Below are 24,510 nucleotides of genomic sequence, written 5' to 3' on the forward strand. Positions count from 1 at the left end.
GAGAAGGGCCAGCTGATCGTCCGCTGGATGGAGCTGCTGTGGGCAGCAGCCGCAGCCAAGCTCCTAAGTCAGCAGTTAGCCAGAGGGAGCTACCTGGCCAGAGTCTAGGCTAGATGGGTCCCTGGAAGGGTCCGGTCTACACCTATAAATGGGGAAACTGAGGTCCAGTAGATCTGTGTGTACAGAGACTGGGAGAGGTGTGTAGAGTCTGCCTCAGTTAGCTCGGGGAAAATTAATGTGGCCCTCCCCTTACCACCTTGTGCACACAAGCACACTCACTGAGGACCCTTTCTCTCCCCCCCCCCACATATTCACACACACATACACAAACACATGCACACACACATATGCTCACTGAGGAATGCTCTGCCCACACACACAATCACACATATGCACACATACATGCACACACACAGTCACTGAGGAACCCTTCTCTCCCCACACATTCACATGTGCACACACAAATTCGCATTCACATATTCACACACACACACACACACACACACACACATACAACCACTGAGGAATGCTCTGCCCATACACACGCAAATGCATATATGCACACACATGCACACACACATGCACACACACACATACAACCACTGAGGAATGCTCTGCCCACACACAAACACATACATGCACACATGCACACACATGCACACACACATACAACCACTGAGGAATGCTCTGCCCCCCACACACACACACAAGCACATGCACACGCACACACTCACCGAGGAACCCTTCTTCCTCTTGCTGATCCCTCCGAAGCGGAACTTGAGCCCCGCCACTCTCTTGCCCCTGCCCTTTTTCTTGGAGTCTTTGGCGCCTTTATTCTTCTTCCTCACTCCGGGCCCTGGACACGGTGATGAGGGTTGCTGTGACCAACAGTGCCACTGATGGCCCACTCCTCCCCCGCCACCTCACTGAGCCTCCAAGACCTGGCCACGTGCACCACTGTCACCCTTTCCGGATGAGAAGGCTGAGGACTTCTCATCTTGCTGAAGTTACACAGGAAGTGATGAGACAGACAACCCTGACTCAGGCTGGGTATACTGGCCACCATGCTGGCCAGATGGTGGTACAGCCAGAGGAGCCATGGACCCTTACAAATGCCTACAGTCTGGCCAACCTTGACTTCCACACCAGCAGGGCCAGCTTCTAAAACAACACTACCTACCTGAATCCAAAAGCCAACCCACTAGCCTCCCAAACCATGGCTACCACTCCCAGCTCTCCTATCATCCTGGGCTACAAGGCTGGAATCCGTGTGTACCACTAGCAGCACAGTGACTGATGTGCCATCTAGGGAATGATGTCCCTGTCCCCACCCCAGCAGCCCAGAGCAAAGCATGGTCCCTGATGGTAGGATCCACACCCCGGCCAGGTATCCTTGCTCAGTCCTCCTCTGGCTGTACCCCATGGTGATGGGACCCAGCTGCACTTGGGGCATGCCACAGAAAAGCTATTTCAATCTTTTGAGCTCTGAATAGGCAGATCAGGGAGTCAAGAGTTCTGCAGTAGCTCCTGGGCAGGGGAGTAAGGACTTTGGAGGATGGGATACAGAGACACCCACCGGGCACTGTCTGAGACAAGAAATGGGGTTACCAGGCACAATACTGAGCACTACCCCAGACACCAAAACTCTGCGGACTGACACAGGGGGTCCCCAAGTTCCTCTCAGCCCTTCAAACCCCACATCAGAGCACTAAGAAGACAGAGTGTTAATGCCCCCACTGGGAGATCTGTGTCCCCGGCCTCTCAGAAGCCAGAACTTCCACCAGGCTGCAGACTGTCCTCCTAAACAGAAGACCCTGCTTGTACCACCACCACCCAGTCCCATCTGCACTGGGTCAGGCTGGACCTAGGTCTCCTTGCTGTCCTTTCCAGACCTGGTCACACACACTCCCGTGAGGTCCCTTTACAGGGACTTGACACAGAGAGGCTCCAATGCAGGCGGTACTCACAGGAGAGGATCAGCAGGCTAACCCAAGACTACCTTAAACTTGTGTAAGCCCAGAGCTGGAGTATGCTCCATCCTGTGGACCCCCACCTCCATGCCCACAGTGGGGGATGGGCTAGAACAACCCCATGCTGTAGACGACTCCTCCCTCCTGCCACGCCCACAGTGTTGGGTAGTGGGTCAGATGTTAACTCCCAAAGATCCACCCACTGCACCTCTGCTTCCCCACCCTCCCCAGTAGGAGACAGAGCAGAAGCTGGGAAAAGGCAAGTCGGCTGAGGTCAGATAAAACCTGAGTCAGTACAGACTGCCCCTAACTGCCCTGCAGGATCCGGAGGGGCAGAGCTGCCAGACAGGGCAGTGCCCAGTCACTCACAGCCTTACCCTTGCCCTCTTTGGTCTTGGCCTTGCGTACAGGCAGAGGCTGGGGCACTTGCTGGGGACTGATGGCCAACGGAGGAGCAATGGTCACCGTCTCCACGGCCGCAGCCACAGCCGCCGCAGCTGCCGCTGCTGAGCTACCCTTAAATGGGTTGTTGGCGCTGAATTCTCGCCACTTGGCACCCAGGACAGTCATCATTTTGGACATGGGGATCTTCGGGTTTTTCTTGGCAATAAGCGGCCTGCGGTAGAGAGACAGGAAGGTGAGGGAGGACCACACTCTCTCTCATGTCTGCAAGGTGTGACTAACCTAGTAGTCCTGGCTAGCCCAGTAGGGACAAGGAAAGGACAAAGTGAGACCAGAGCACACCCCAACATATTCCTGACTTCTGGAGTGTTTCCATTTTGGCTGCAGGACAGGGCCTTGAAGGCGGGTAGGCCCAATCTGCTATGCTAAAATGAAGGCATGCTGACCCCAAGCCCTTCTCAGGTCAGGGGTTACTCTGCTAGCCCTCACCCTCTCAGGAGTGTTGGCTACCTCTCCGTCCCCCTTCCCCTCAATTAAACACAACCCTCATGGTAACCCAGCCACGGCAGCCCCTGGCCCACCGGAGGAACTGGCTGAAGGCTTTGTAGTTGGTCAGTGTGTGGTAGTCATCCTCAGAAAACAGGTAGTCCACATCGTCAAGCCCCCACTCAGCCATGAGCTGTCCTGAAGACTTAGGCTCCTGCAGAGACATGGCCAGAGGTAGGGTCAGAGGCACAGGCCCTTCTGACCCGCCCCCTTACTCTGAAAAAGGAAGAACTGGCAGGGGCAATCTGCAAGCTAACAACAGTTCTCACCCACCACTGGGACACCGAAAGCCAAACCCACCCTGTCCCGACAACCCCAACAGTGGCTTGTCTCAGATTCCAGCTCACAGAGTGACGCTGTGAGCTTTGCTGAGACTGGGGAAAGATCACACACAAAAGCAGATGGGTGGGCAACAGGCCGTTCTGCTAGGAGAGAAGCTCTGGAGACAGACAGACAGACCGACCTGAAAGAGTTCCTCAGCTGCTTCCCAAATGTGTTGCTAAGGAAAGTGAGAAAAAGGCTCAACAGGCCACCACAGAGGTCAAAGAGCTAGAAGACCACATTACTGCGTGGCCCCTGGTGAGCCGGGGTCACAGGAAGTGCTGGTTGTGGAGAAAGGAGGTGGTGTTATTATTGTTTGTTGGTCTCTCTACATAGCCCTGGCTATCCTGATCAAGCTGGCCTTGAACTCAGAGAGTACCTCCTAACTGCTGGGACTAAGGGTGTTTGCTATTATGCCCAGTTATTTCTAATTTATTTCTTTTTATGTGTATGATTTTTTTTCCTACCTGTCTTCTGACTACCACGTGTACCTGGTGCCAGTGGAGGCCAGAAAGGGCGTCAGATCCACCACCCCGACACTAGAGTCCTAATTCTGAGCCACCTTTAGGTGCTGTAAACTGGACCCAGGTCCTCTGGAAGAGCAGCCAGAGCTCTTATGCACTGAGCCATGTCTCCAGCCCCCAGTGGGTCACTTCTAACCATGGCTCTGCCAGATACCATCAGCGAGATGTGGACCAACTAATTCACCTCGCTGCCTCAGTTTCTTCGTTCTGCCTCACAGGGGATTAGCATAGGTGTTCAGGATGCATATGTCAGTGACTGTTATCATGTGACCCAGACACCTTCCTCTCCTCCTGTATCCTGCCTTTTCCCAGTAACCTTCCACCCAGTAAGCAATGCGCACACTCCTTTATAAGGCACATTTCCTGACCTTTCAGGACACACAGACCCCATCCACGGAGAAAGAGAAAAGAAAGAAAAGTTTGCAGCCGTGGGTGACATCAGAAAATGTCACATACTATTTGCCCTGACCCCTCAAGTCCCCTTGGGAGCTGTCTTTCTGCTCCTGAAGTGTAAGGCCCCAGCTGGTGCAAATTTTCCCTGGGTATTTATGTCCCAGAAATGCCCTGCAAAGCAAGAGGTTTAGGAACCTGGTTGCAGTTTCCCACGAGGGACATCCTCCCATTGCCAACCTGCCCCCTCAGACACACCAGCCATTCCTGAAAAACACGGAGGAAACCCAGAAGCAAGCAGATGATGATGTCACCAGTAATCTAAACAGCTCCTGGATTAATTTCTCAGAACTGTACCCATGGCTGTTACAGTCATAGCTGATTCATAGCGTACCCACCAGTGACTAATGGGATCACACTGGGTGTCAGGACACCCCCACAAGAAAGCAACGCTCCCCACAAGCAGTCCAGTCTTCAATCATGTGTAGCCCTCTGCCACCCAACAGTGACTGTGTTAATGTTTACGGTGCCACAGTGTGGCTCACAAACGATTCCTAGTGACACAGGGTCACCCACCCACACCTCACAAGCCAGGGGGCGGCCTCAGTTCAATTGCAATGTTTTGACTTGCTTTCCACGCTTGTGACAGAGATGCTCATGCCCAAAGGACAGACCCATCTTTACAGCCACGCAGCTCCAAGTTCATCGAGAGACTAGAGGAACGCCCACGTGGGCAGAACTGCAGAGTGCGCCGAGTGCCCAAGCAGAGCTGGCCACTCAGGGCTGTCCGGCTGATGCTAAAATCCCATTTGCTGTTTCATTTCCCCAGATTGCTCCCAGCGAGAGGTTCCCAACACAAAACTCGAGTTCACACCATCATTCTCTCCAGAAACAGCTGCACGCTCGGGTGGGTGAGCTACTGCCGAGAGCAGCCCCAATCTGTCAGCAAGACACCGCACTGTTCTACCACAAGCCCTTCCGTTTTCCCTGTGTCACTGAGACTTCGGACCACAGGCCCCTCACGATCCGTGTCCGACATCCGCGTCCGTGCACGGGCCTCCCTAACTGGGGCTCAGAGCTCCCCTCCATCCTCCCACCTGGCCCCGCCCCGGCGATTACCTTCAAGCCTCCCTCATCATTATCATCCTCATCCTCATCTCTCTTTTTCCGCTTGGCCTTCTTCTCCTTCTTCTCCTTCAGTTTCTTCTTCTTCTTCTTGGTGGGGGAGTAGTCGCTACCTTCGCTCTCTGACTTCTCTTCCAGATCCTCCTCATTCTCTGACAGCTCGTCATTGCTCCCCTGGAGAAGACAAGGGACACAGTGAGGGTGCCAGACGCCCCAGAATACCAGAGGCCTGGGGCAGCAAGGCCTGTTAAGTTACTCGGCCGCCAACTTTCTTCACTCGTTGTGCAGAGGTGACTAGCAGATGGTGATCGACAGTGGAACCAGTCTTCCCCAGGCAGGTGAAGTGTCAGCTTCTGTTTGGGTCAGAGTGGATTTAGGGAGCATAATACCACTGCCCCTCAGAAACTCATGTTAGAGGCCATGATGACCAAAGTCAAAAAATTAACCATTTTTTTAAAAGTTTATATATTTACTTTATGTATATGAGTACACTGTAGCTGGCATCAGACTCCTAGGAATTGAAGTCAGGACCTCTGAAGAACAGACAGTGCTCTTAACCACTGAGCCATCTCTCCAGCCCTCAAAAACCAAATTATCCAAGAAAAGCTCCAGACAGGAGCTGACCCGTCCACCCTGCACCCATCAGCCTGTGGATGGAGCGCTGGCACAGAGGGCCAGCTCTCCAGAGGCAGCCACAGTATAAGCCCGTCTCAGGATGGCCACTCCACCTCAACCGTAGGAAAAGGTAAATCAGGCAGCTCATAAGATTGACTGCATTGTGTTTCCTGTCTGTACAGGCAGAAAATGGCCCATTTCTATGGAGATGAGGGTGTTTATAGTCATAGCATCCACCAGCAAGATGCAAGATACTGTCCCTGGAAGAAAAGGGTTTGCCCAGTTTAGAGGCAAGAGAACAGCAGAGCCCTGTCCTCTCCTACAGGGGTCTGCAGGGACAGGCTGGCACTGTCGCTACAATTACCAGGTCGGGACTTGTCACCCTTGTGATTGCCATGAGATATTTTTCAGGGTGAGCAGAGATGGCGAGAGCTGGAGATACAAAGACTGAGCTATGGAAGAAAGAGAAGAGAGGGGAAGGAAATGAAGGGAGGCCTACAGAAGGGGCGATAGGGCCTGCCTGGATAGTCTTGGGGGGACCCTGAGCCATTCTCCTGCCTGCCCCAGTAGAGAATTTCCAATTAAGCACATCCCATCAGCTGAGGTTGGACGTGTCACCGAAGGGTCTTCTCCCTGCAGTCCAGGTGGGAAGACCTCACCCACAGGCTCTCCTGGACGCTCAGCTCAGTCTCCCTCATGGAAGACTAAACCTGTCACCTGCTGATCCATCACCAAGTCAGCTCGCTGGCGAGGCCTCCTTGCTTTCTCAGAATACTGACTCTGCCACCTCCCACACCTGTCAGAAACCTGGGAACTGTGACTGGGGTTCATTCTCTTCCCCCAAGGTGACAGAGACCAGCCAGCTCTCCAAAACTCTGTCCAAGAGATCTGAGAGCCCAACTTTCACCCCAAAAAGAAGTAAAGGTGAGAGAGAAAGAGAGAGAGAGAGAGAAAGAGAAAGAGAGAGAGAAAGAGAGAGAACCATACTCTTCAGCACCACAGACAGCAGCTACAACCTGCCCTAGAGAGAGAAAGCCACAGACTCCACCCAGTCAATTGACCCAGGCTGGTGATGGCCTGCCCAAAGGTCCTTGCTAACCTGGGACAAGTTCAGGTCATTGTAACCACCTGAACTTAAACTCTTTCATCTGCACACTGGTGAAAGGAACCAGAGAGATTGTGCACACAGAGGCGCTGGCTAGGATAGCCATGCTCAGAGACTGGGGGAACTTAGAGAGCAGACCAGTCTGCATTCAGAACCACAGATGCCCCTTATTCCTGATACTAGTGGACCACACCCAGGCAGAGGCAACACCCTCAAATGCTAATGACACTGGTTGGGAAGCAGACATTTTTTTCCACTGGGACAGGACCAAAGCCAGCCACATGGATCATGGGTAGACAACTGTTGCCTAGTAGCTGGTCAGAGCATCTTCTGGGAAGAAGACACTGCCATCTCCAGGGTTCAGAGGGGGCCAGAGATGGCCAGCACAGCTTACAGCCAGAGGGAGGAGAGAGAAGAGAACAGGAGGAACGTGCAGACTGAGGTGGCTGGCAGAAGCAGTAGCAGCAGCCTGTGCACAGCAATCACAGGGGGCGGGGCCTGCTGAAGCTGAAACCTGTCCTGGAGAGGACTCAACCAAGGTACACTCCAGAGCTGGGTAGGAGTGGGCCTAGCTGGAGCCTTGCAGGGTAGGTCTCAGGCTAGGGACCCCTTTTCTCCATCCATCCACTAAAGCACAGGCAAGATGTCGACCCACAGAGAGAGAAGACCCTGACCTGTAGCCCTGAGCCCCAACCCACCTCTCTTCTCCCCTGCCGTGCCTCGTCCCAATAAAGCCAGCACAGCCTAGGTTGCCCCCACAGCTATGCCTGCACACCACAGTGGGGTACACGATGAGTCTGAGTCCCAGCAGAACCTGTACCAGCTGTTCCCACAGTTCCTCTACTGGGCCTCCTTCTCTGCCTGACACACACCATAAAAACATCTTGCCTCACAGAGAAGACGGTGAGGAGCAAACACTTCAAGTGGATCTGAAAAGCATCCACAGAGGAGCTGTCAGCAGGACCTCGGAGAGCAACATCACGAGGAAGAAGGGGAAACTGACCAAGAACCAGAGGGAGAGAGGGGGGACCATAGAATTTACTAGGGTGCAAACCTTTAGTCTCAACACTTAGGAAGCAAAGGCAGATGGGCCTGAGTTTGAGGTCAGTTGGTTTATATGCCAGATTCCAGGCCGGCCACCTAGTGAGACCCTGTTTTATTGGGGTCTTATTGGGGATGAGGAGATGGCCACACCCCACTCAGGAAGGAGACACGGACCAGTAAACCCCTAATAGAGCTTCCCAGCCAACCTCAGTGCTGAGGTCTGAGAACAACCAAAGCTCACTCATACAGGCTGTAGAAATCAAGATGCCAGGGGGCTGGAGAGATGGCTCAACGGTTAAGAGCACTGACTGCTCTGCCAGAGGTCCTGAGTTCAATTCCCAACAACCACATGGTGGCTCACAACCATTCGTAATGGGATGTCTGTGTGTCTGAAGACAGCTACAGTGTACTCATATAAATAAAAAAAAAAAAAATAAATCTTAAAAAAAAAAGAAATCAGGACAACAGTTGGACCTTTGACCTTGGCACTGTCCTTCATGGGTGTGACTGTTAAGGTCCAACCCTGGGTGTCACTGTTAATTGGAGCACTTGTGGCTGTGTCAAGAAAACATGTAAAGCACTTCAGATGCCACACCCAGGTTGGGGGCAAAGAGGGGTCCCTCTGCTCAGCGTCCCTTTTCCTGTTAAGGGCACAACTAACCAGCCATGACTGGTGAGGACCCCAAGCAGCAATTCCAACACAATCCCTTCTCCTTCTCGGATCCACAATTCTTGAATCCAGGCCTCCTGTCTCGTCCCCCTACCCAACCCCATGCCCAGATCTTCATCTCATCTCCCGAAAAAGAAAAAAAAAAAACAAAACAAAAAAACAAAAACAAAAAACAAAAACAAAAAACAGTATTTAGACTCAAAGAACTCGGGGAGTTGGTCATTCTCGACTTGGGGTCCTTCAAGTCTGGGAGGAAAAAAGAAAAAAAAATGAAATCTGAGCCTCCCATTCACCAGTGTTATAAACAGTTATAATTTAGCACTGAATAATTGGTTCCCATGGCAACCGCTGCAGTACAGGTTGAAATCAGTTCTCCCTCCTGCGCTCCCGGTCTGACAGGGAGCTTCATCTACATATGCTCAGGTTCCGGCTGCAGCCCGGTTATTTTATGTAAATCAGAAACCAGGGCTTGCTGCTTGCCTGTGCGCCCCCACCCCCACCCCCACCCCCGCCCAAACCAATGCCTTAGAGCCCACCTGCTCCGGCTCCTCGGCGCCTCGCACGCACGAGTCACCTGGTGGGGGAGGCAGCGGTGGGGTCGGGGGAGGAAGGAGATTCCCACACCCGTGATCCAGGACTGCGGGGTGGGTGCGTGGGCGGGCAGACGGCTCTTCCTCTTTGTAAATAGCATGCTACAGACCGCCACCCCCACCCCAGATCCTGCAGCTGGTGGGAGAGAGCCAAGCTGCTGGCTGGGATGGGATGCGATGGAAAAGGAGAGGAAAACACCCCTGGCCCAAAGGTCACCTCTGGAGCTCATCCTCTGGAAACCTTGTCTACCTCCCTGCCCCACCCTTTTAAAGAAGCAGTATTGCATCTTAAGGAGAGACAACCACCAGGTCGGAGGAGAGAATGAGAGAGAAGAGAGGAATGGGAGGGGTGGGAAGAGAGAGAGAGAGAGAGAGAGAGAGAGAGAGAGAGAGAGAGAGAGAGAGAGAGAGAGAGAGAGAGATTAATACGGCAGAAAAAGGAGGCTGGAGGAAGAGCCAGTGTGTGCAACTGAAGACTGAACCAGAGGAAGCTGGTACAGGGGGAAGGAAAAAAAAAGTCCTCAGAAAAACCCAGAGACCCGAGCCATTGGAAAAAGATTTCTTGTGGCTTTACCTTCCTTGGCCTTGGAGGCCACCGCACCCCCAGCCCTACAGCTCTCTCCACCCATCTCCAGCCTCCTTCTTACCAGAGCCATGGCAACCCTGTGCCCGGGAAGGAAGGAGAGAAAAGAAAAGAAAAGAAAAGAAAAGAAAAGAAAAGAAAAGAAAAGAAAAGAAAAGAAAAGAAAAGAAAAGAAAAGAAAAGAAAAGAAAAGAAAAGAAAAGAAAAGCAGCCCTACTTAGAATTGACCCTGGGAAGCCCTGTTGGGGCTTACAGCTGACATAATCCCCGCCTATGGCCTGACATTTGAGAGCAAGTCGGGGATCCCAAAGCCTGGAGCGGAGAACAGTGGAATCACTGGGGACCTCACAGCTTCAACCAGAAAGTCCGGACGCCTGAATCCTAGGGCTTCACAGTCCAGAGCCCTCCAGGCACGGACAGATCTGCAGGCCCGAGGGCATTATCAGGAGGAGGCAGTGAGAAAGATTCCCAGGCCCCAAGTCAAAGGTTCCTAGCACCTCCTCCAGATGGAGAGTTCTCCAAACACAGGGCCTGCTCCCACACCCTGCCTCTACTTCCTCATCTGGATAATGGGGACAGAGCTTCTCGATACCTTGGAGGAGACCTTAGAGTATAGATAAGTCAAAATAAGCTCCTTCCTTCCTGCCTTCCTTCTTTCCTTCCTTCCTTCCTTCCTTCCTTCCTTCCTTCCTTCCTTCCTTCCTTCCTGCTGGTGATAGCTACAGACTTGGCCTTGTGGTAAGGTGTAAGGTGTTCTGGGAGAAGACAAATTAATCCTAGACTTCATACCAGACTACAGAGAGAGTCTCCAGGCAGATGTAGAGGTCAAAGCTGAGGGGTCAAAGAGACTCCAGAACAAAGAGTGGTACACACATACACATACACACACACACACACACACACACACACACACACCCCAAGATGCAAAGTAAGGCATTGGAGTGGGCTAGAAGGGGACACTGAAGAACTGGCCTGGGGGACCCTCAGGGCAGGCTCTGCTCACACAGACAAGAAGAAAACACACAGGCTTCAGGTCTCTCAGATGTCCCCGGTCCTCCCCATGGTCATGCCTCACTTGCCAGGTCCATGTCTGACATATTCCCAGCACAGGAAGAGGACAGACTTGAGAATCAGGTGGGCAGCTGACCCTCCAACTTTCTTACGAAACAGAACATGCTATTTCCATCCCAGGGGTGTTTCTGCATGACATCCCCATTCTATGCAATTCAAGGTCCAGGCCCACCCTGCCCTGCCAGGACACGCCCTCCCCCTGCCACCCCACCCAGCCCCACCCACCCTGGCCACACCCCCAGTGTGCCCCACCTCTTTCTTCTTCCTCTTCCCTTTGGACTTGCTCTCTTTCAGCTTCTTCGGCTTCTTCTTGGGAAGGCTCACGGGCTCTGCAGGGAAGAAGTCCTCAAAGCCTTCAAGGCCACCATCTTCTTCTTCTGCAGGAGTTGGAAGGGAGAGGGTTCACCTTCAGTTTCTCTCAGCCAGAAACAGGAACACGGAGCCAAAGGCAGGCCATGAGACCCCCTACACCACCATATGCCACATCGCAACCGCAACCATGTGACCACTGTCCAAAGCCAAGTGACAACAGTCATGTGGGCTCTGGTAGACGGCACAGGTCACCTCCCCTCTCTGACCTCTCCTTCCCTCAGAAGAGGATAAGAAGGGACAAAAACCACTTAGTCCTGAACCCAAGAAGCAAAAGCAAGTCTCTAATGTGGTGTCATTACTGGGAGAGAACAGGTCTCATGGGACACCAACGTCATCGCTAGCTGGCCCAAGGAGGGCTGGGGCTCAACAGAGAGGCCAAGCTGAGTGAAGCCTATCCTGGCCCCCAGAGGGGTTCAAGTGTAGCTCAGATGTGACTCATGAATGTAAGACAATAAGAGACACGGGTCCCTGCCGGGCAGTGGTGGCACACGCCTTTAATCCCAGCACTTGGGAGGCAGAGGCAGGCGGATTTCTGAGTTCGAGGCCAGCCTGGTCTACAGAGTGAGTTCCAGGACAGCCAGGGCTACACAGAGAAACCCTGTCTCGAAAAACAAAAACAAAAAACAAAAAAAATAGAGAGAGACGGGTCCCATCAGCCAAAGACTTAATAAAGTTGACACAGTAATCAGTTATAGGCTTGATAAGATCCCTCCTTGTTTTGTTTTTTTTTGGGGGGGGTTGTTTTGTTTTTTTCAAAAATAGGCTTTCTCTGTAGCCCTGGCTGTCCTGGAACTTGCTCTGTAGACCAGGCTGGCCTCAGACTCGCAGGGATCTGCCTGCTTCTACCTCCCGAGTGCTGAGATTAAAGGTGTGAGCCACCACCACCTGGCGACAGGATTCTCTCTTAATGAGGTCCTCAAGACTACACTGCCACCCCTGCCTGGCTCTGTGCAGGAAACCAATACACAGCCCAACGTAGATGCACAGAGCAAGCAGGATGCCAAGCCCTTCCACATGTGGGCTTTCCAGAAGCTGCCTGTGAACCCCCAAGTCCCTCATTGACTTCAAGAATTAAAAGGCCAAAGCCAAACATGGCTGAGTATGCCTCTAACTCCAGCATTAGAGGAGAGCTTGCTAGACACCCAGACTAGCCAAAGCAAGGCAGAAAGTGGCAGAGAAGGCATCACACCTTCCTCTGACCTCCACATTTGCGGGCACCCCACACTCAGGAGCACACATCACATAGATATTTTAAAATTAAATTCCAAGAGGAGGCAAGGTGGGTTCAGGGCCTGGGGTCATTAACAGGGGAGCTAATTATCTCCACGCCATGCCAAACAGAGAGAGGGACTTGTGCTGTACCAAGGGGGACATGGTCAGCTAAAGCCTGATACAGGAGCCAAACCACCCAGAGTAGAGAGGCAGCCACCCAGAGGGGCAAAGGAGAGAGAGAAACAGCCATCCAGAGGGACAAAGGAGAGAGAAAGAGAGAGAGAGTGAGCCACCTAGAGTGATAAAGAAGAGAGGAGAGAGAGAGAGAGAGAGAGAGAGAGAGAGAGAGAGAGAGAGACACCAAGAGGGGCAACGGAGAGAGAAAGAGAGACAGAGAGTCAGCCACCCAGAGTGATAAAGGAGAGAGACAGAGAGAGAGAGAGAGAGAGAGAGAGAGAGAGAGAGAGAGAGAGCCACCCAGAGGGGAAAGGAGAGACAGGCAGTCACCTGGGGGAGAGTGTGGGGGTGGGGAAGCACCCAGAAGGGCAAAAGAGGCTTCCAGCTCCAAAGGCCCAAGGACTTCTCCAGCTCATAACCTGGCTCCTCGGACCCCCAACCTCCTGCTCTATGCACGAGTGTCTAGGGGTGACCAGACAGTGGAGAGAGCCTGTGCTTCACATCATAGATAGGTATCACCCATCTCTCAAGTCCCACACAAGCCTTGACTCTCTGGGACTCCAGAGTTCAGAGGGAAGAAGACAGGTTCCCACCGGTTTCGGTAGCTCCCCATACCTGGTGGCTAACCAATCACACATACCCCACCTTCAGAGGGCATTTCGTGGCTTGAGGAGCTGTGATTCCTTCTGAACCCTACATGGTCAATCTGCACATTTAGAACTTTCTACAGGAGCAAGGTACCCCTTGGCATCAGGACCCCATCCGAGGAGCAAACAGCCCCGCCTGCCAACACAGCACCCAGAGTCTCCAGGGCCAAGACAGGGTGCAGCAAGGTTCCAGCCCCTCCCACTGTACAAATCGGAACCCAGAAGAGCACCCAACCAATAGAGAGAGAAAGCAGGCCCCAGACAGGACCGGAAGTCGCTGCAATCCAAATGTAGGCCATCCCTGAAGGACCACCGAACTACAGAGAAGTGCCACAGTACTGAGTACCACAGTACCCAGCTACAGAGAAGTGCCACAGTACTGAGTACCACAGTATCCAGATACAGAGAAGACAGGACCCATGTAGCAGGTACAGCTGTTGTGGTCTTGGCAGGACTCCAGAGCACAAGGGAATGGGCCTTTCCTGACTTGGGCTTCCATGGGCCTGGGAGCCAAGCTGAGGCCAGGTGATATTGGAAGTAACCCACTGCTCCTCTGAGCTCTGATGTGCCAGAGGCAGGGAGAATCTGCAGAGGCCCTCAGTGTCCGGTGCCATCTAGGTGTGGAAGTGTCTTGGCACTGCACTGAAGATGGAAGCAGGCCAGGCTATGGCGGCCAGTGGGATCCCCATCCATACCCTCCCAGTACCACAGACACCCACCCAGACAGAAGCTCCCATCCCCTGAGAGTATTCCACACCGGTTATGTAACAGGCTCCAGGCTGATGCAATCCCGAGGGGGCCTTTCTCCCTCCTGCCTGCTCTGGGCAGTCCTCAGTCTCCACCCAACCAGGGAATCCCCAGACTTAGGAAGCCAACCCAGCACATGTCCTCTCCCCACCCCAAAAACAACAACTGACCATCAGAAGAGACAGGGTACACAGGTAGCTAGGAATGTTCTGGAAGGAAGCCTGTAGTCCACTCATGGATACCTAAGAGGGTAAGAAGGAGTCCCCAAGCTAGCTGTAACTCATTCGTGTTCATGTACAGACCCTACCACCACCACCTCCACAAGACCTCACAGCCCAAGGCTGCCTGCTTTAATTAAAAAAAATTTTTTTTTCCCTCTGGGAAATTCTTAGAGTTCGAACATGAGGACACAGCTCTGACCACACCCATCTCTAACAAGCATTTCCTGTCCCCACGTAGCTTCTGGTAGCCCCAGGACAGACACCTGAGGCTCAGCCTGTGACACCGGCTCCACCCATCACCCACACACCCAGTCTGCACTGATGACCCAGCCCCCTCTTCCCACATGGACCATCCCCCTCCTCAGCAACAGGTCCCGAGCCTTCTAAAATCGAGCTTAAGAGTCACCCCTCAAGCAACCCCATCGTCTGCCACACCCAAGTCTCAGACCTGTGCTGTCAACCCTGTTCTCACAGCCCCATGGGCCAGGTACAGGTCAGAGGTCGGCTTTAAAACAAAGGGTATGTGACCATCAGGGGAGATGTGACTCTGTTACCCTGGAGTGAGGGGTTCCAGGGTGAGGGCAGCCAGTCCATAAAACGTTTGTCCTGCCAATGGTCTGACAGGCTTGCCTCACTGCCCTTCTGGCCTGCCTGGCCGTACCCTCAAACACCAGCCCTGCCCCACCCCAGGGCCCAAGGTCCATCGATCCAGCCAGCTATAATTAAGACCATCAGCTTGGTAACTCCTTAAGTGGCCCCAGTCAGAGCAGGCCTTCGGAGCAAGGGAGACTTGGGATGGGATACAGCTCGAAGATGAGAGACAACGTGAGGGTCAGCGACAGTATCTGTCAGGTAAAGCTTTTTCTGCTCTCTGCCCCTAGTCAGCTGGCCACCACAGACCCCAGCGCAGGCCTGCATCATCCAGCTGCAGCTAGATGACCCTTCCCAGCTAGTAAATATATAGCAGTGGCCCTGAGCCAGCTGTAGTGGCACAGGTCGCTAATCCCAGCACTCCACAGTCTGCATGGTAATATCAAAAGTTCAAAGACAACCCAGGCTACGCAGCAAGACCTGGTCTCAATAAAAACAAGATATTTCAATGCCCCTATTTACAAATACTGAGGATCTCTTCACCGGCCCATCTCTCTGTTCCACCACTGTCTGAGGGCACAGCCATGTGGCAACCAGGGCTAAAGGCACATACCAGTATGTGAGCCCTCCCCTGGCTCCATCCTCCAGACTTTGGATTGCCCAAAACCCAATATTTTAGCAGTGTGCCTGCGTTCCAAGCTCAGGACTGCACCCCAGGACTGCTGAAGTGGCTAAGGCCAGCTCTGTATCTGAGAGTTCACAGAGCCTGAGAGGTGAGCGTGGGGGCCAAATCAGGACAGATCTAGGAATCTAAACCCAGGGTGAAGTCCTGCCAGGCTCCAGGCCCCACCTCCTCTGAGGAAGAACAAGCCTCCAAGAGGCTCTTCCACCAGGGCTATGGTAGAAGCTGTCATCTGGCTCTGTGAATGGGAGAACTAGGGGTCGGAGGGAGGAGCTGGGACAAGATCTCCATCACTAGTGTCTGAGATGAGCAAATCAGCCATTGATGGGAGAGCCAGCTCAGTCCACCGTCCTTCCCAGAACCCAGGGACTAGGGGCTCCTTCTGTTTCCAGACCCTACAACCCATTTCCAAGCAGGGAACAGGGCCACCTAGTGGTCAGGAAGGAAGAAGGCCAGAGAAGCACAAGGTTTAACCCCACCCCTTCCTGAAGGCCTAAAGGCCTGCCCAAGGACCAAGGTCTTTGAAATGGGCTTCACACTGTAGCCTTCTTCCTGAGTAATGAAGAGACACAGAATCGTGAACATGAGGCCCCCCAAAGCTGGGTGCAGTTCACTGACATAGAAAGAAACCAGGAGGGGGTCACAGGGTGGGGGAACTCTGGGCCAGGACTTCTGGACACTGAGAAGCCTAGATCTCATTAATCTCTGGCCATCCCCCTGTGGCACAGGCTCTCTGCCAATCCAGAGCAGTGCTACCACCCCAAGAGGCGATTAATAATTTATTTATGACATTTAACAAAACCCAGACATCACCTCATTGGCATCTCATAAAAGAAAGAGGCCATCCTGAGAACGAGGGGAGGAGAGACACCGGAGAAGAGCCTGAGGACAGCCCAGGGAAGCAGACAGAAGCCCCCAGTCAGGTGCAGGGCAGGGCGGTGGGACTAAAGAGACAAGGAGTGGAGGAACATAGAGACCAGACCAACACTGGAGGCACATCACGGGAAGAGGCAGGGACAAGAGGGGCAGAGATGCCAGAGAGACCAGATGAAGACTGATGGAGAGAACAGAGCAAGAGAAAGAGCCAGGGAGAGGCGGATGAAGCCAGATTAGAGGTGAAAGTTCTCACGGGTTCCTCTGCAAGACTCTCCAGAAGCCTGGTGTGGCAGCACACGTCTTAAATCCCAGCCCTCCGGAGACAGAGGCAGGAGGATCTTTGTGAGTTTGAGCCTAGCCTGGTTTATATAATGAGTTCCAGAACAGGGCTAAATAGTGAGGCCTTTCCAAAAAAAAAAAAAAAAAAAAGCCTTCCCCCCCCCCCCCCGAAAATTAAATACCACACACTGCTCAGTACCTGGCTCAAAAACATTCAGGAAATCTGTGTTGAGTGGGTGGATGGGTAGATGGTAGAAAATCTAATGGGAGTGTGTAGATAGAAACAGGTGGGTGAATAGTGGATAGGCATAGCCCTGGACAAATGGATGGTGGATGGATGGATGGATGAGTGGATGGATGGATGGGTGGGTGGATGGATGGACGGATGGGTGGATGGGTGGATGGATGGATGGATGGGTGGATAGATGGATGGGTGGATGGATGGATGGGTGGATGGATGGATGGATGGATGGGTGGATGGATGGATGGATGGATGGATGGATGGATAGATGGATGGGTGGATGGATGGATGGGTAGATGGATGGATGGGTGGATGGATGGATGGGTGGATGGATGGATGGATGGATGGGTGGATGGATGGATGGGTGGATGGATGGGTGGATGGATGAGTGGATAGATGGATGGATGGATGGATGGGTGGGTGGATGGATGGATGGGTAGATGGATGGATGGGTAGATGGATGGATGGGTAGATGGATGGATGGGTGGATGGATGGGTGGATGGATGGATGGGTGGATGGATGGATGGGTGGATGGATGGATGGGTAGATGGATGGATGGGTGGATGGATGGATGGGTGGATGGATGGATGGGTAGATGGATGGATGGGTGGATGGATGGGTGGGTGGGTGGATGGATGGATGGATGGATGGGTGGGTGGATGGATGGATGGATGGGTGGGTGGATGGATGGATGGATGGATGGATGAGTGGATGGATGGATGGATGGATGAGTGGATGAATGGATGGATGAATGGATGGGTAGATGGATGGGTGGATGGATGGATGGGTGGATAGATGAGTGGATGGATGGATGGGTGGATGGATGAATGGATGGGTGGATGGATGGATGGGTGGATGGATGGATGGGTGGATGGATGGGTGGATGGATGGATGGGTGGATGGATGGGTGGGTGGATGGATGGATGGGTGGATGGATGGATGGATGGATGGATAGATGAGTGGATGGATGGATGGGTGGATGGATGAATGGATGGGTGGATGGATGGGTGGGTGGGTGGATGGATGGATGGGTAGGTGGATGGATAGGTAGGTGGATGGATGGGTAGGTAGATTGATGAGTAGGTAGATTGATGGATGGCAGGATGGCTAAGTGGTTGGTATTGTAGATTGATAATTAGTGGGTGGGTGTTGAATACAGTCAAGCTCCCCAGAACATCCCTACTCCAAATGGAGGGCCAACTTAGAAGCACAGGCCCTTTCAAGTCATGGCCACCACTTTCTCCTCACCTCTGCCCCTAAGGAACCTGAGACACTCACACAGGGAGATCTGTAAGATGGAGACAAGGACCAGGTAAGTTTCCCTAGGACCAGCAAGAAGACAGGCTGGCTCATCAGCTTGACAGTGATTGAGAAAGGACCAGACAAGCCAACCAACCCTGGAGACCTCCAACCCAGCAGAGCCCACCTCTGAGGAAAAGCCTTGAGGGGCACTTCCTCTCTGCCTTCAGCCCCTCCTCAGGCTTCTCACTCCCAGCCCTCCTCCAACCCAGGCTCCCTGACCGGTACTTACTGGATAAGAGTGCAAGTCTCAGAAGCATGTCCTCAGGGAGGCAGGACAGCTACTCCGTTTGGATGGTGCTAATTGCACCCGCCATGGTTAGCTATGTATCTGCGACATGCTGGGCACTGTGACCTGAATGTTCTATGTGTACTGTCTTACGAGACCTCATAATAACCTTCTGTGAGGTAGCTGGTGACGGACTCATTCTACAAGTGGGGACACTGAGGCAGAGGGGCTGAGGGGCTTGTCCCAGCACCCCAGGACTAACCAGAACATTGCTGGGACTTAAGGCCTCCTCCATCCATCCAAGTCTAAGTCCACCCTTTGACCAGCACACTCCTGTGGGAATCTGGCAGCTGTGCATCTCCGAGCCAGAAGACGTGGGAGCCTACCCGACTCTGCTCCTCACGGCAGCTCACCCACCCACCACAGAACTGGAGAGAACTGGCCAAAGCAAAGCCCCGTGTAGGAAACGCACCGCAGACTCCCACAAACCTAAGTCCAATCGCTGCTGGTTGAGCCTTAGTGTGAGGCTTCCAGAACACTGGCTCTCCCATCTGGCTCCAGGGGGGTTAGAGGTCACTTTCCTGGAGCTCCACCCCACACTGCAGAGGGCCATGAGAGGCAGCTAGTGGGCCAGGGGCCAACACTGCCGACAGACATGCGATGTACATTCAGGGAGCCAGGGATGCCCTAGAGACTCCTCACCACTAGGCACAATCTCTCGGTACCCTCAGTTCAGATCGTAGTTAGGGACTCCACTTGGGGCAGGGGGTTGAAGGGACTGACAGAGGGTCCAGAGAACCCTTGTATAACAAACAAATAACCCCTCCAATAGGCCAGAGAGTCTGTGGTGGGGAGGAAAAAGGGTGTCCCATAATGCAATGCAGCTGGAACCTACCTGGACAGAACAAACTTGTAAGCAAAGGACAGGAGTCGGGTAAAGGTCAAAGCCAGGGCCCCAGGTCAAGATGGCACCTGCAGGGTTTCATAGCAATACTACCAGGCATCAGGAGGTAGAGCCCAGTGAGGCTGTGTGGGGAGAAGCAGCAATGGGAAGACCTGACGGACCAATGGTCTGGATCTAAGAAAGGAAGGTCATTGACCACTGGCTGGAAAGTTCTGGAAGGAGCCTGGGGGGGTCGTGGACGGAAACTTAGACCCGAGACCTGGAAGGGTGCTGGGATCCTGGAGGCAAAGCAGTCAAGACTGGTTGGTGGACAGGGCTCAGAATTCCCGGCTAGAGAGACAGGACCAAGTGTCTCCTCTGTATGGCCTTGGAAGTGCTCCTGAAGGTCCCAAGGGACAACCCCCTAACCTGCTCTGGAAGGGAGGGTCAGATCGCCTTGTGTGTCCACCTTTTGGGGGGCATCCAAGACCTCACGGAGCCCTACACCCTGACGCAAGAAGGAAGGAGGAGGGGGCACTGTTGGGATAACAAGTCCCAGAAATGGGCCTGTTGATCCACACTCAGCTGCCCATCGCTCATCAGTGCCACAAAAGGCCACGCCCCAATCACCACCAGGGATCTTTGAAGAGTCAGGCTCCTAAGCAGAAAACAGCCACAGGTCTCTCACGTGCCTGGCCTCTTCTGCCTTCCTCTCAGAGAGAGAGGGTCTGGCTGCTTCAGCCTGGGATTGAGCAGTCAGCCACTGGAAACCATACCCATGTACACCTCACCCCATGGAAGGCTCTTGGCCTGGATGAAAGGGGAGGTGTTGAGCAGCAGGCCCCAGTGACAGCGTTAAATCCACTAAACAAACAATCTGGCCGACAGAAGAGGAGACTGGGGGCAGGGGGTGTGGCCCCTGGTGAAGATGCTAGTTAGCCTGGGAGGTGCTGCTCTCTCCTGTAGAATAGGAGCTGGGTGCGAGTGTGTGAAATCCTCACATCAGCAGGGATGTAGATTCCTGGGAGAAGGAGGCCCTCAGAAGTCCCTCAGAAGTCCAGGAGGAGCCATGGACTTGGGAAGCCGAGAAGTGATACCCCTCAGAAGGAAGGGAGGGAGGGCGGGCAGCTCACAGGGTGAGGCCCTGCCAGGACGGGAGCAGTTAACTGAAAAAAATCCTGCAAGGTAAACCCTGAGGCACAAACACGAAGGAGGCTGAATTCGGAGAGGCAGCTGGCAAGGGCAGGGGCGGTGGCCCCGGGGCGTCAGGCCCACAGGCAGGGAAGCAGGGTGGGCTGGGAACCCGGCGGGCACCAGCGCGCATAGCACCCAGGGCGGCCTGGGCAAAGTGCTGGGGAGCGACTGTCAGGCGCCGGGAGTGAAGCCCGCGCGCCCGGGCTCGGGCATCGCCAGCTCCCCACGCGCGGCCCGTCCTCGCCCCGCCCGCGGCGCGCGCTTCCCGCCGCCTTCAAGGGCACGCGGGCTGACCCCGGCTCGCCGCGCCCCCTCCCGCCCAGCAGCCCGCGCAGGCCCCCGCCGCGGCTTCGCCCGGGGGTCCCCGGCGCACCCCGCCCCGCGCGCCGCGCCCCGGAGCTCGCCCGGCCCCGCGCCCTTGGCCAGCGCGGCGCCAGCAGGGCGGGAGCGCAGCCCGCAGCCCCGCGCCCCTCCGGCGTCCCGGGCCGGTAGGTCCCCGCGCCCCCTCACCTGACATCTCCTCCTCGTTCTCCATCTCCTCTGCGAACAGCCGCGGCAGCTCCTCCTCGGTGCCCAGCGGGCCCCGCATGCCCGGCGCGGGGGGGAGGGGAGGTGGGCGCCCCCCTCCCGCCGGGCGCGGTGCCAGCCTTAACCCGTGCGCTGCCGGACGGACCCGCGCGGCGGGCGAGGCGGTCTCGGCGAGAAGATGGCGGCCGCCGGCCCCCCCCGCCCCCCAAACCTCCACCCCCCCGTGTCGACCCCTCAAGCTCTCGGCCGCCTCTGTCCGCACCCGCCAAGCCCGGGCCGCTCCGCCCACCGCGCCCCGCAGCGCGAGTCCCGCAGCCGGCCGAGGGTGGCGGCGGCAGCGCCCGCGGCACGGCGGCACGGCGGGGGGGCGGCACACATGCCCGGATTGTGACGTCCAGTCTGGTTGCTGTGGCAACCCCATCCCATCGTTCCGCCAGCGCGACTAGTTAACAGCCGAGAACAAGTTGGGGGGACTAGTCTTGGGCAGCTCGGTGAGCGCGCGGTGGGAGGCCGGTGCCCGGAGCCGTCGAGGTGCCCGCCCGACCCGAGATACGACGGCCGAGCTGGCTGCCGGGGCTCGAAGGTCCGGGCACAGTGGGGAGTCCAGGCGGTGCTCCCCCGCGAACACCCCAGGCAGGGCCAGCGGTCGCCACCCTGCCCGCAAAGGCACTCGGGCCCGAGAGGCAGGATGGGTGGTGAGCCATAAGCTGCCCCACTAGCCTTTTACACAGCGGACTCACCCCCACCTCGATTTCAGGCCACCACGTTTCCAAACCCCTTTAAAAGAGAAGTCCAAGAAAATGTGTCCCACACTTAAGGTCACTCTGGTGACAGTGGGCACGATTTATCCAGGAAAAAAAATCCGTGGCTTCTCACCCCCCACATGCCCTCTTTTCAAAACTGGGCTGTATCCAGCTCAAACACATCCAGATCCCCGGGGCTCTGCATGGTCTGTGCCCTGGACTGCCCCTCAGGACAGGACACCTGTCGCCTAGCGGAAGGGTTGGCGGCTGCCAGCCCGGCTTGTTAAAGGTGAAGCTGGATGCTGGAGCCCTGGGGAACAAGACTAGAATTTTAAATGAGAGCTTTCACAGCCTGGTGCAGCCAAGTCTCACGGCAACTTTGAGAGCACAGAAGTTGTGGGGGCCCAGCAGGAGGTCGACAGCTCTCCAGTCCTACAAAGTCCTATAAAGTACAGGTCATCCTGGTCATCCTCGTGTCCTACTTCTGGCCACACGCTGAGGGAGTGGACCTCACTGCCGCCAGCGGGGACAGGTCCTGCGTGATGGGGTGCACAGGGCTGAGGGGAGCACTCACACCATATAGACCAACTTCCAGTGTCCAGCACTGTCACCAGGAGGGATTTCCCTGTCTTGGCACCTTTGGGGAACCGTATGATCTGTACCAGTTTGAGTGTCCTCAGGACCAAGACAAGACCTCTTGAGGTGGCTGCACTCACCAGGCTGCTCCAAGACAGTTGGTAGGGGTAGGGATAGCAAGAGCCATTGCTAAAGCTTTCTTCTCATGCTGTACAAATTGTGGGGACACCCCAAAGGAAACTTTTTCTTCCCAGGTCTGCCCAGTCTCCCAGGATGGACAGGCAGGAGACTAGGAGTCTCCCTCCGTATCACAGACCACATTTACACCTCCCTGGACAGTAGATGTCCCCTGCACAAGGCAAAAGGACCAGCCAGCAGGAGGAAGGTGGCTAAGGATCCAAATGGTTCTGTGGATTGTTTCCTGCCACGGGAAGCCTCAGACTGTTGAGGCTTGGATCTGCATCCTCCTTGGGAGTGTGCTGCTTCTCTCCAGACCACTTGTCTCCCTGACCACTAAGGGTCCAGGAAAGAAGATCCCAAGCTCAGTGGAATATGCCCACCCTTCATTACCAGGCCCTAGGACCTCTCCGTTGTTGAACATTAAACCTTTTCAAAGGTCTTCTGTCCCACATCAGAGAAACTTGTGACATATTTTTCAACACCAGAGAAACTTGTGACATTTTAATTCAACAACAACAGTCTGTCTCCACACTAATAGCCAATTTCTGAGCTGGGCTCTGAGGTCAGTGGATAGCCTGTACCTAGAGATCAGAACTGCTGGGCGCCTTCTACTAAGCAGGATACAGCCACTCAGGATGGCCAGTTGTCCGGTGGGTGGAAGGCCGGTTTCCCTCTGAGACCAGAAAGTCTCCCCATCCCCACAAGTGTGCACAGGCATGCAGATGTACACACACACACATACACCATTAACTCTGGCTCTGATTCCCAAGGCCAGGTTGAGAAAGTCAAGATATTTCAAGAAAAACTCCAACTGCTTAATTTGCAGCAAGTTAGGGTCAAGACGGGATGTGTTCTCAGGATGCCCTCCCAACGACAGCGACAGCACTGGGGTAGCATCAGCTAATGAACACAGACCAAACGGATGGTAGAGGGAAATGTGTGTGTGTGTAAACTGCAAATCTCCAGTAATTTTTTAAAGGACACCAAATGTGTGTGTGTGCTGTGTGTGTAAGTGTAAACTGCAAATCTCCAGTAATTTTTTAAAGGACACCCCTTATTAAGCTATTAAATGTGTGTTTTCATGACAATGGACCCAGGATGCCTCATGTTAAAAAGCAATCACCAAAAGCATTCTGTAAGCCGCAGTTGTTGAGACCAGTCCTCTCATTAAGGTTACTATCAGGAGACAGGAGTCTTGTGTTTGCTGATCATGGGGTTTGTAATTACGCTTCGGTGACAATTCAAAAATAAAATTATTTTTAATCTGTTACGGAACATTTTATGAAATTTTAAACACAGTTTGTTTCTGGACAACTGAAATAGCTGTCCCCCTTTTGCATGCACAGTGCAATCTCTAGTCCTGGGGCTGTGTTCACACAGCCCCAGGAACAACAACAGTCTGTCTCCACACCAATAGCCAATTTATGAGCTGGGCTCTGAGGTCAGTGGATAGCCTGTACCTAGAGATCAGAACTGCTGGGTGCCTTCTACTAAGCAGGATACAGCCACTCAGGATGGCCAGTTGTCCGGTGGGTAGAAGGCCGGTTTCCCTCTGTAGACACCAAGACCTGGCTCAGACTGGACATTTTTGTCTAAAAGAGTGAACCTTGTTCAGACTACCTTAACATCATGAGGAAGGCCAGAACTTCTCAGAAAGAGAAGCCTGGGGCAATGGCCCTTAAGGGGGAACAGTGGTCAGCCTGAAGCATTGGACTGTCACTGCCTGGGCTCTGGCTGGAAGGCAACTCACTAGACAAACATGGCTCAGCTCTCCAACAGCAGCATTGTCTTGCCATCCTTTAGGGCAGCCCTCAGCATGCGTGCCTTTCCGGGTACACGTGGAACCAGAGTCAATGTGGTCTTCCTCAGTCCTCAG

General features: G+C 54.2%; 1 protein-coding gene across 8 annotated transcripts in view; it reads right to left on the minus strand.

The window, feature by feature from the left end:
• Positions 1-21,319, minus strand: part of Chd5 (chromodomain helicase DNA binding protein 5) — a 52,592-nt gene extending 31,273 nt beyond the window's left edge. For 4 of the 8 annotated variants that reach the window (XM_076933634.1, XM_076933631.1, XM_076933633.1 and 1 more), the window contains exons 1-6: positions 21,118-21,319; positions 11,209-11,333; positions 5,273-5,452; positions 2,954-3,072; positions 2,348-2,586; positions 735-856 (exon numbers count right to left, since the gene is read on the minus strand). In XM_076933634.1, coding sequence (XP_076789749.1) covers positions 735-856; positions 2,348-2,586; positions 2,954-3,072; positions 5,273-5,452; positions 11,209-11,333; positions 21,118-21,196 — 864 coding nt within the window. In that variant the 5' untranslated portion in view covers positions 21,197-21,319. The remainder of the gene's footprint in view (positions 1-734; positions 857-2,347; positions 2,587-2,953; positions 3,073-5,272; positions 5,453-11,208; positions 11,334-21,117) is intronic. The other 4 variants (XM_076933635.1, XM_034502471.2, XM_034502470.2 and 1 more) reach the window with 1 other exon arrangement.
• Between the last annotated feature and the right edge of the window lie 3,191 nt (positions 21,320-24,510).

Source organism: Arvicanthis niloticus, chromosome 5 (genome assembly GCF_011762505.2).
Source record: "Arvicanthis niloticus isolate mArvNil1 chromosome 5, mArvNil1.pat.X, whole genome shotgun sequence".
NCBI classification, from domain to species: Eukaryota; Metazoa; Chordata; class Mammalia; order Rodentia; family Muridae; genus Arvicanthis; species Arvicanthis niloticus.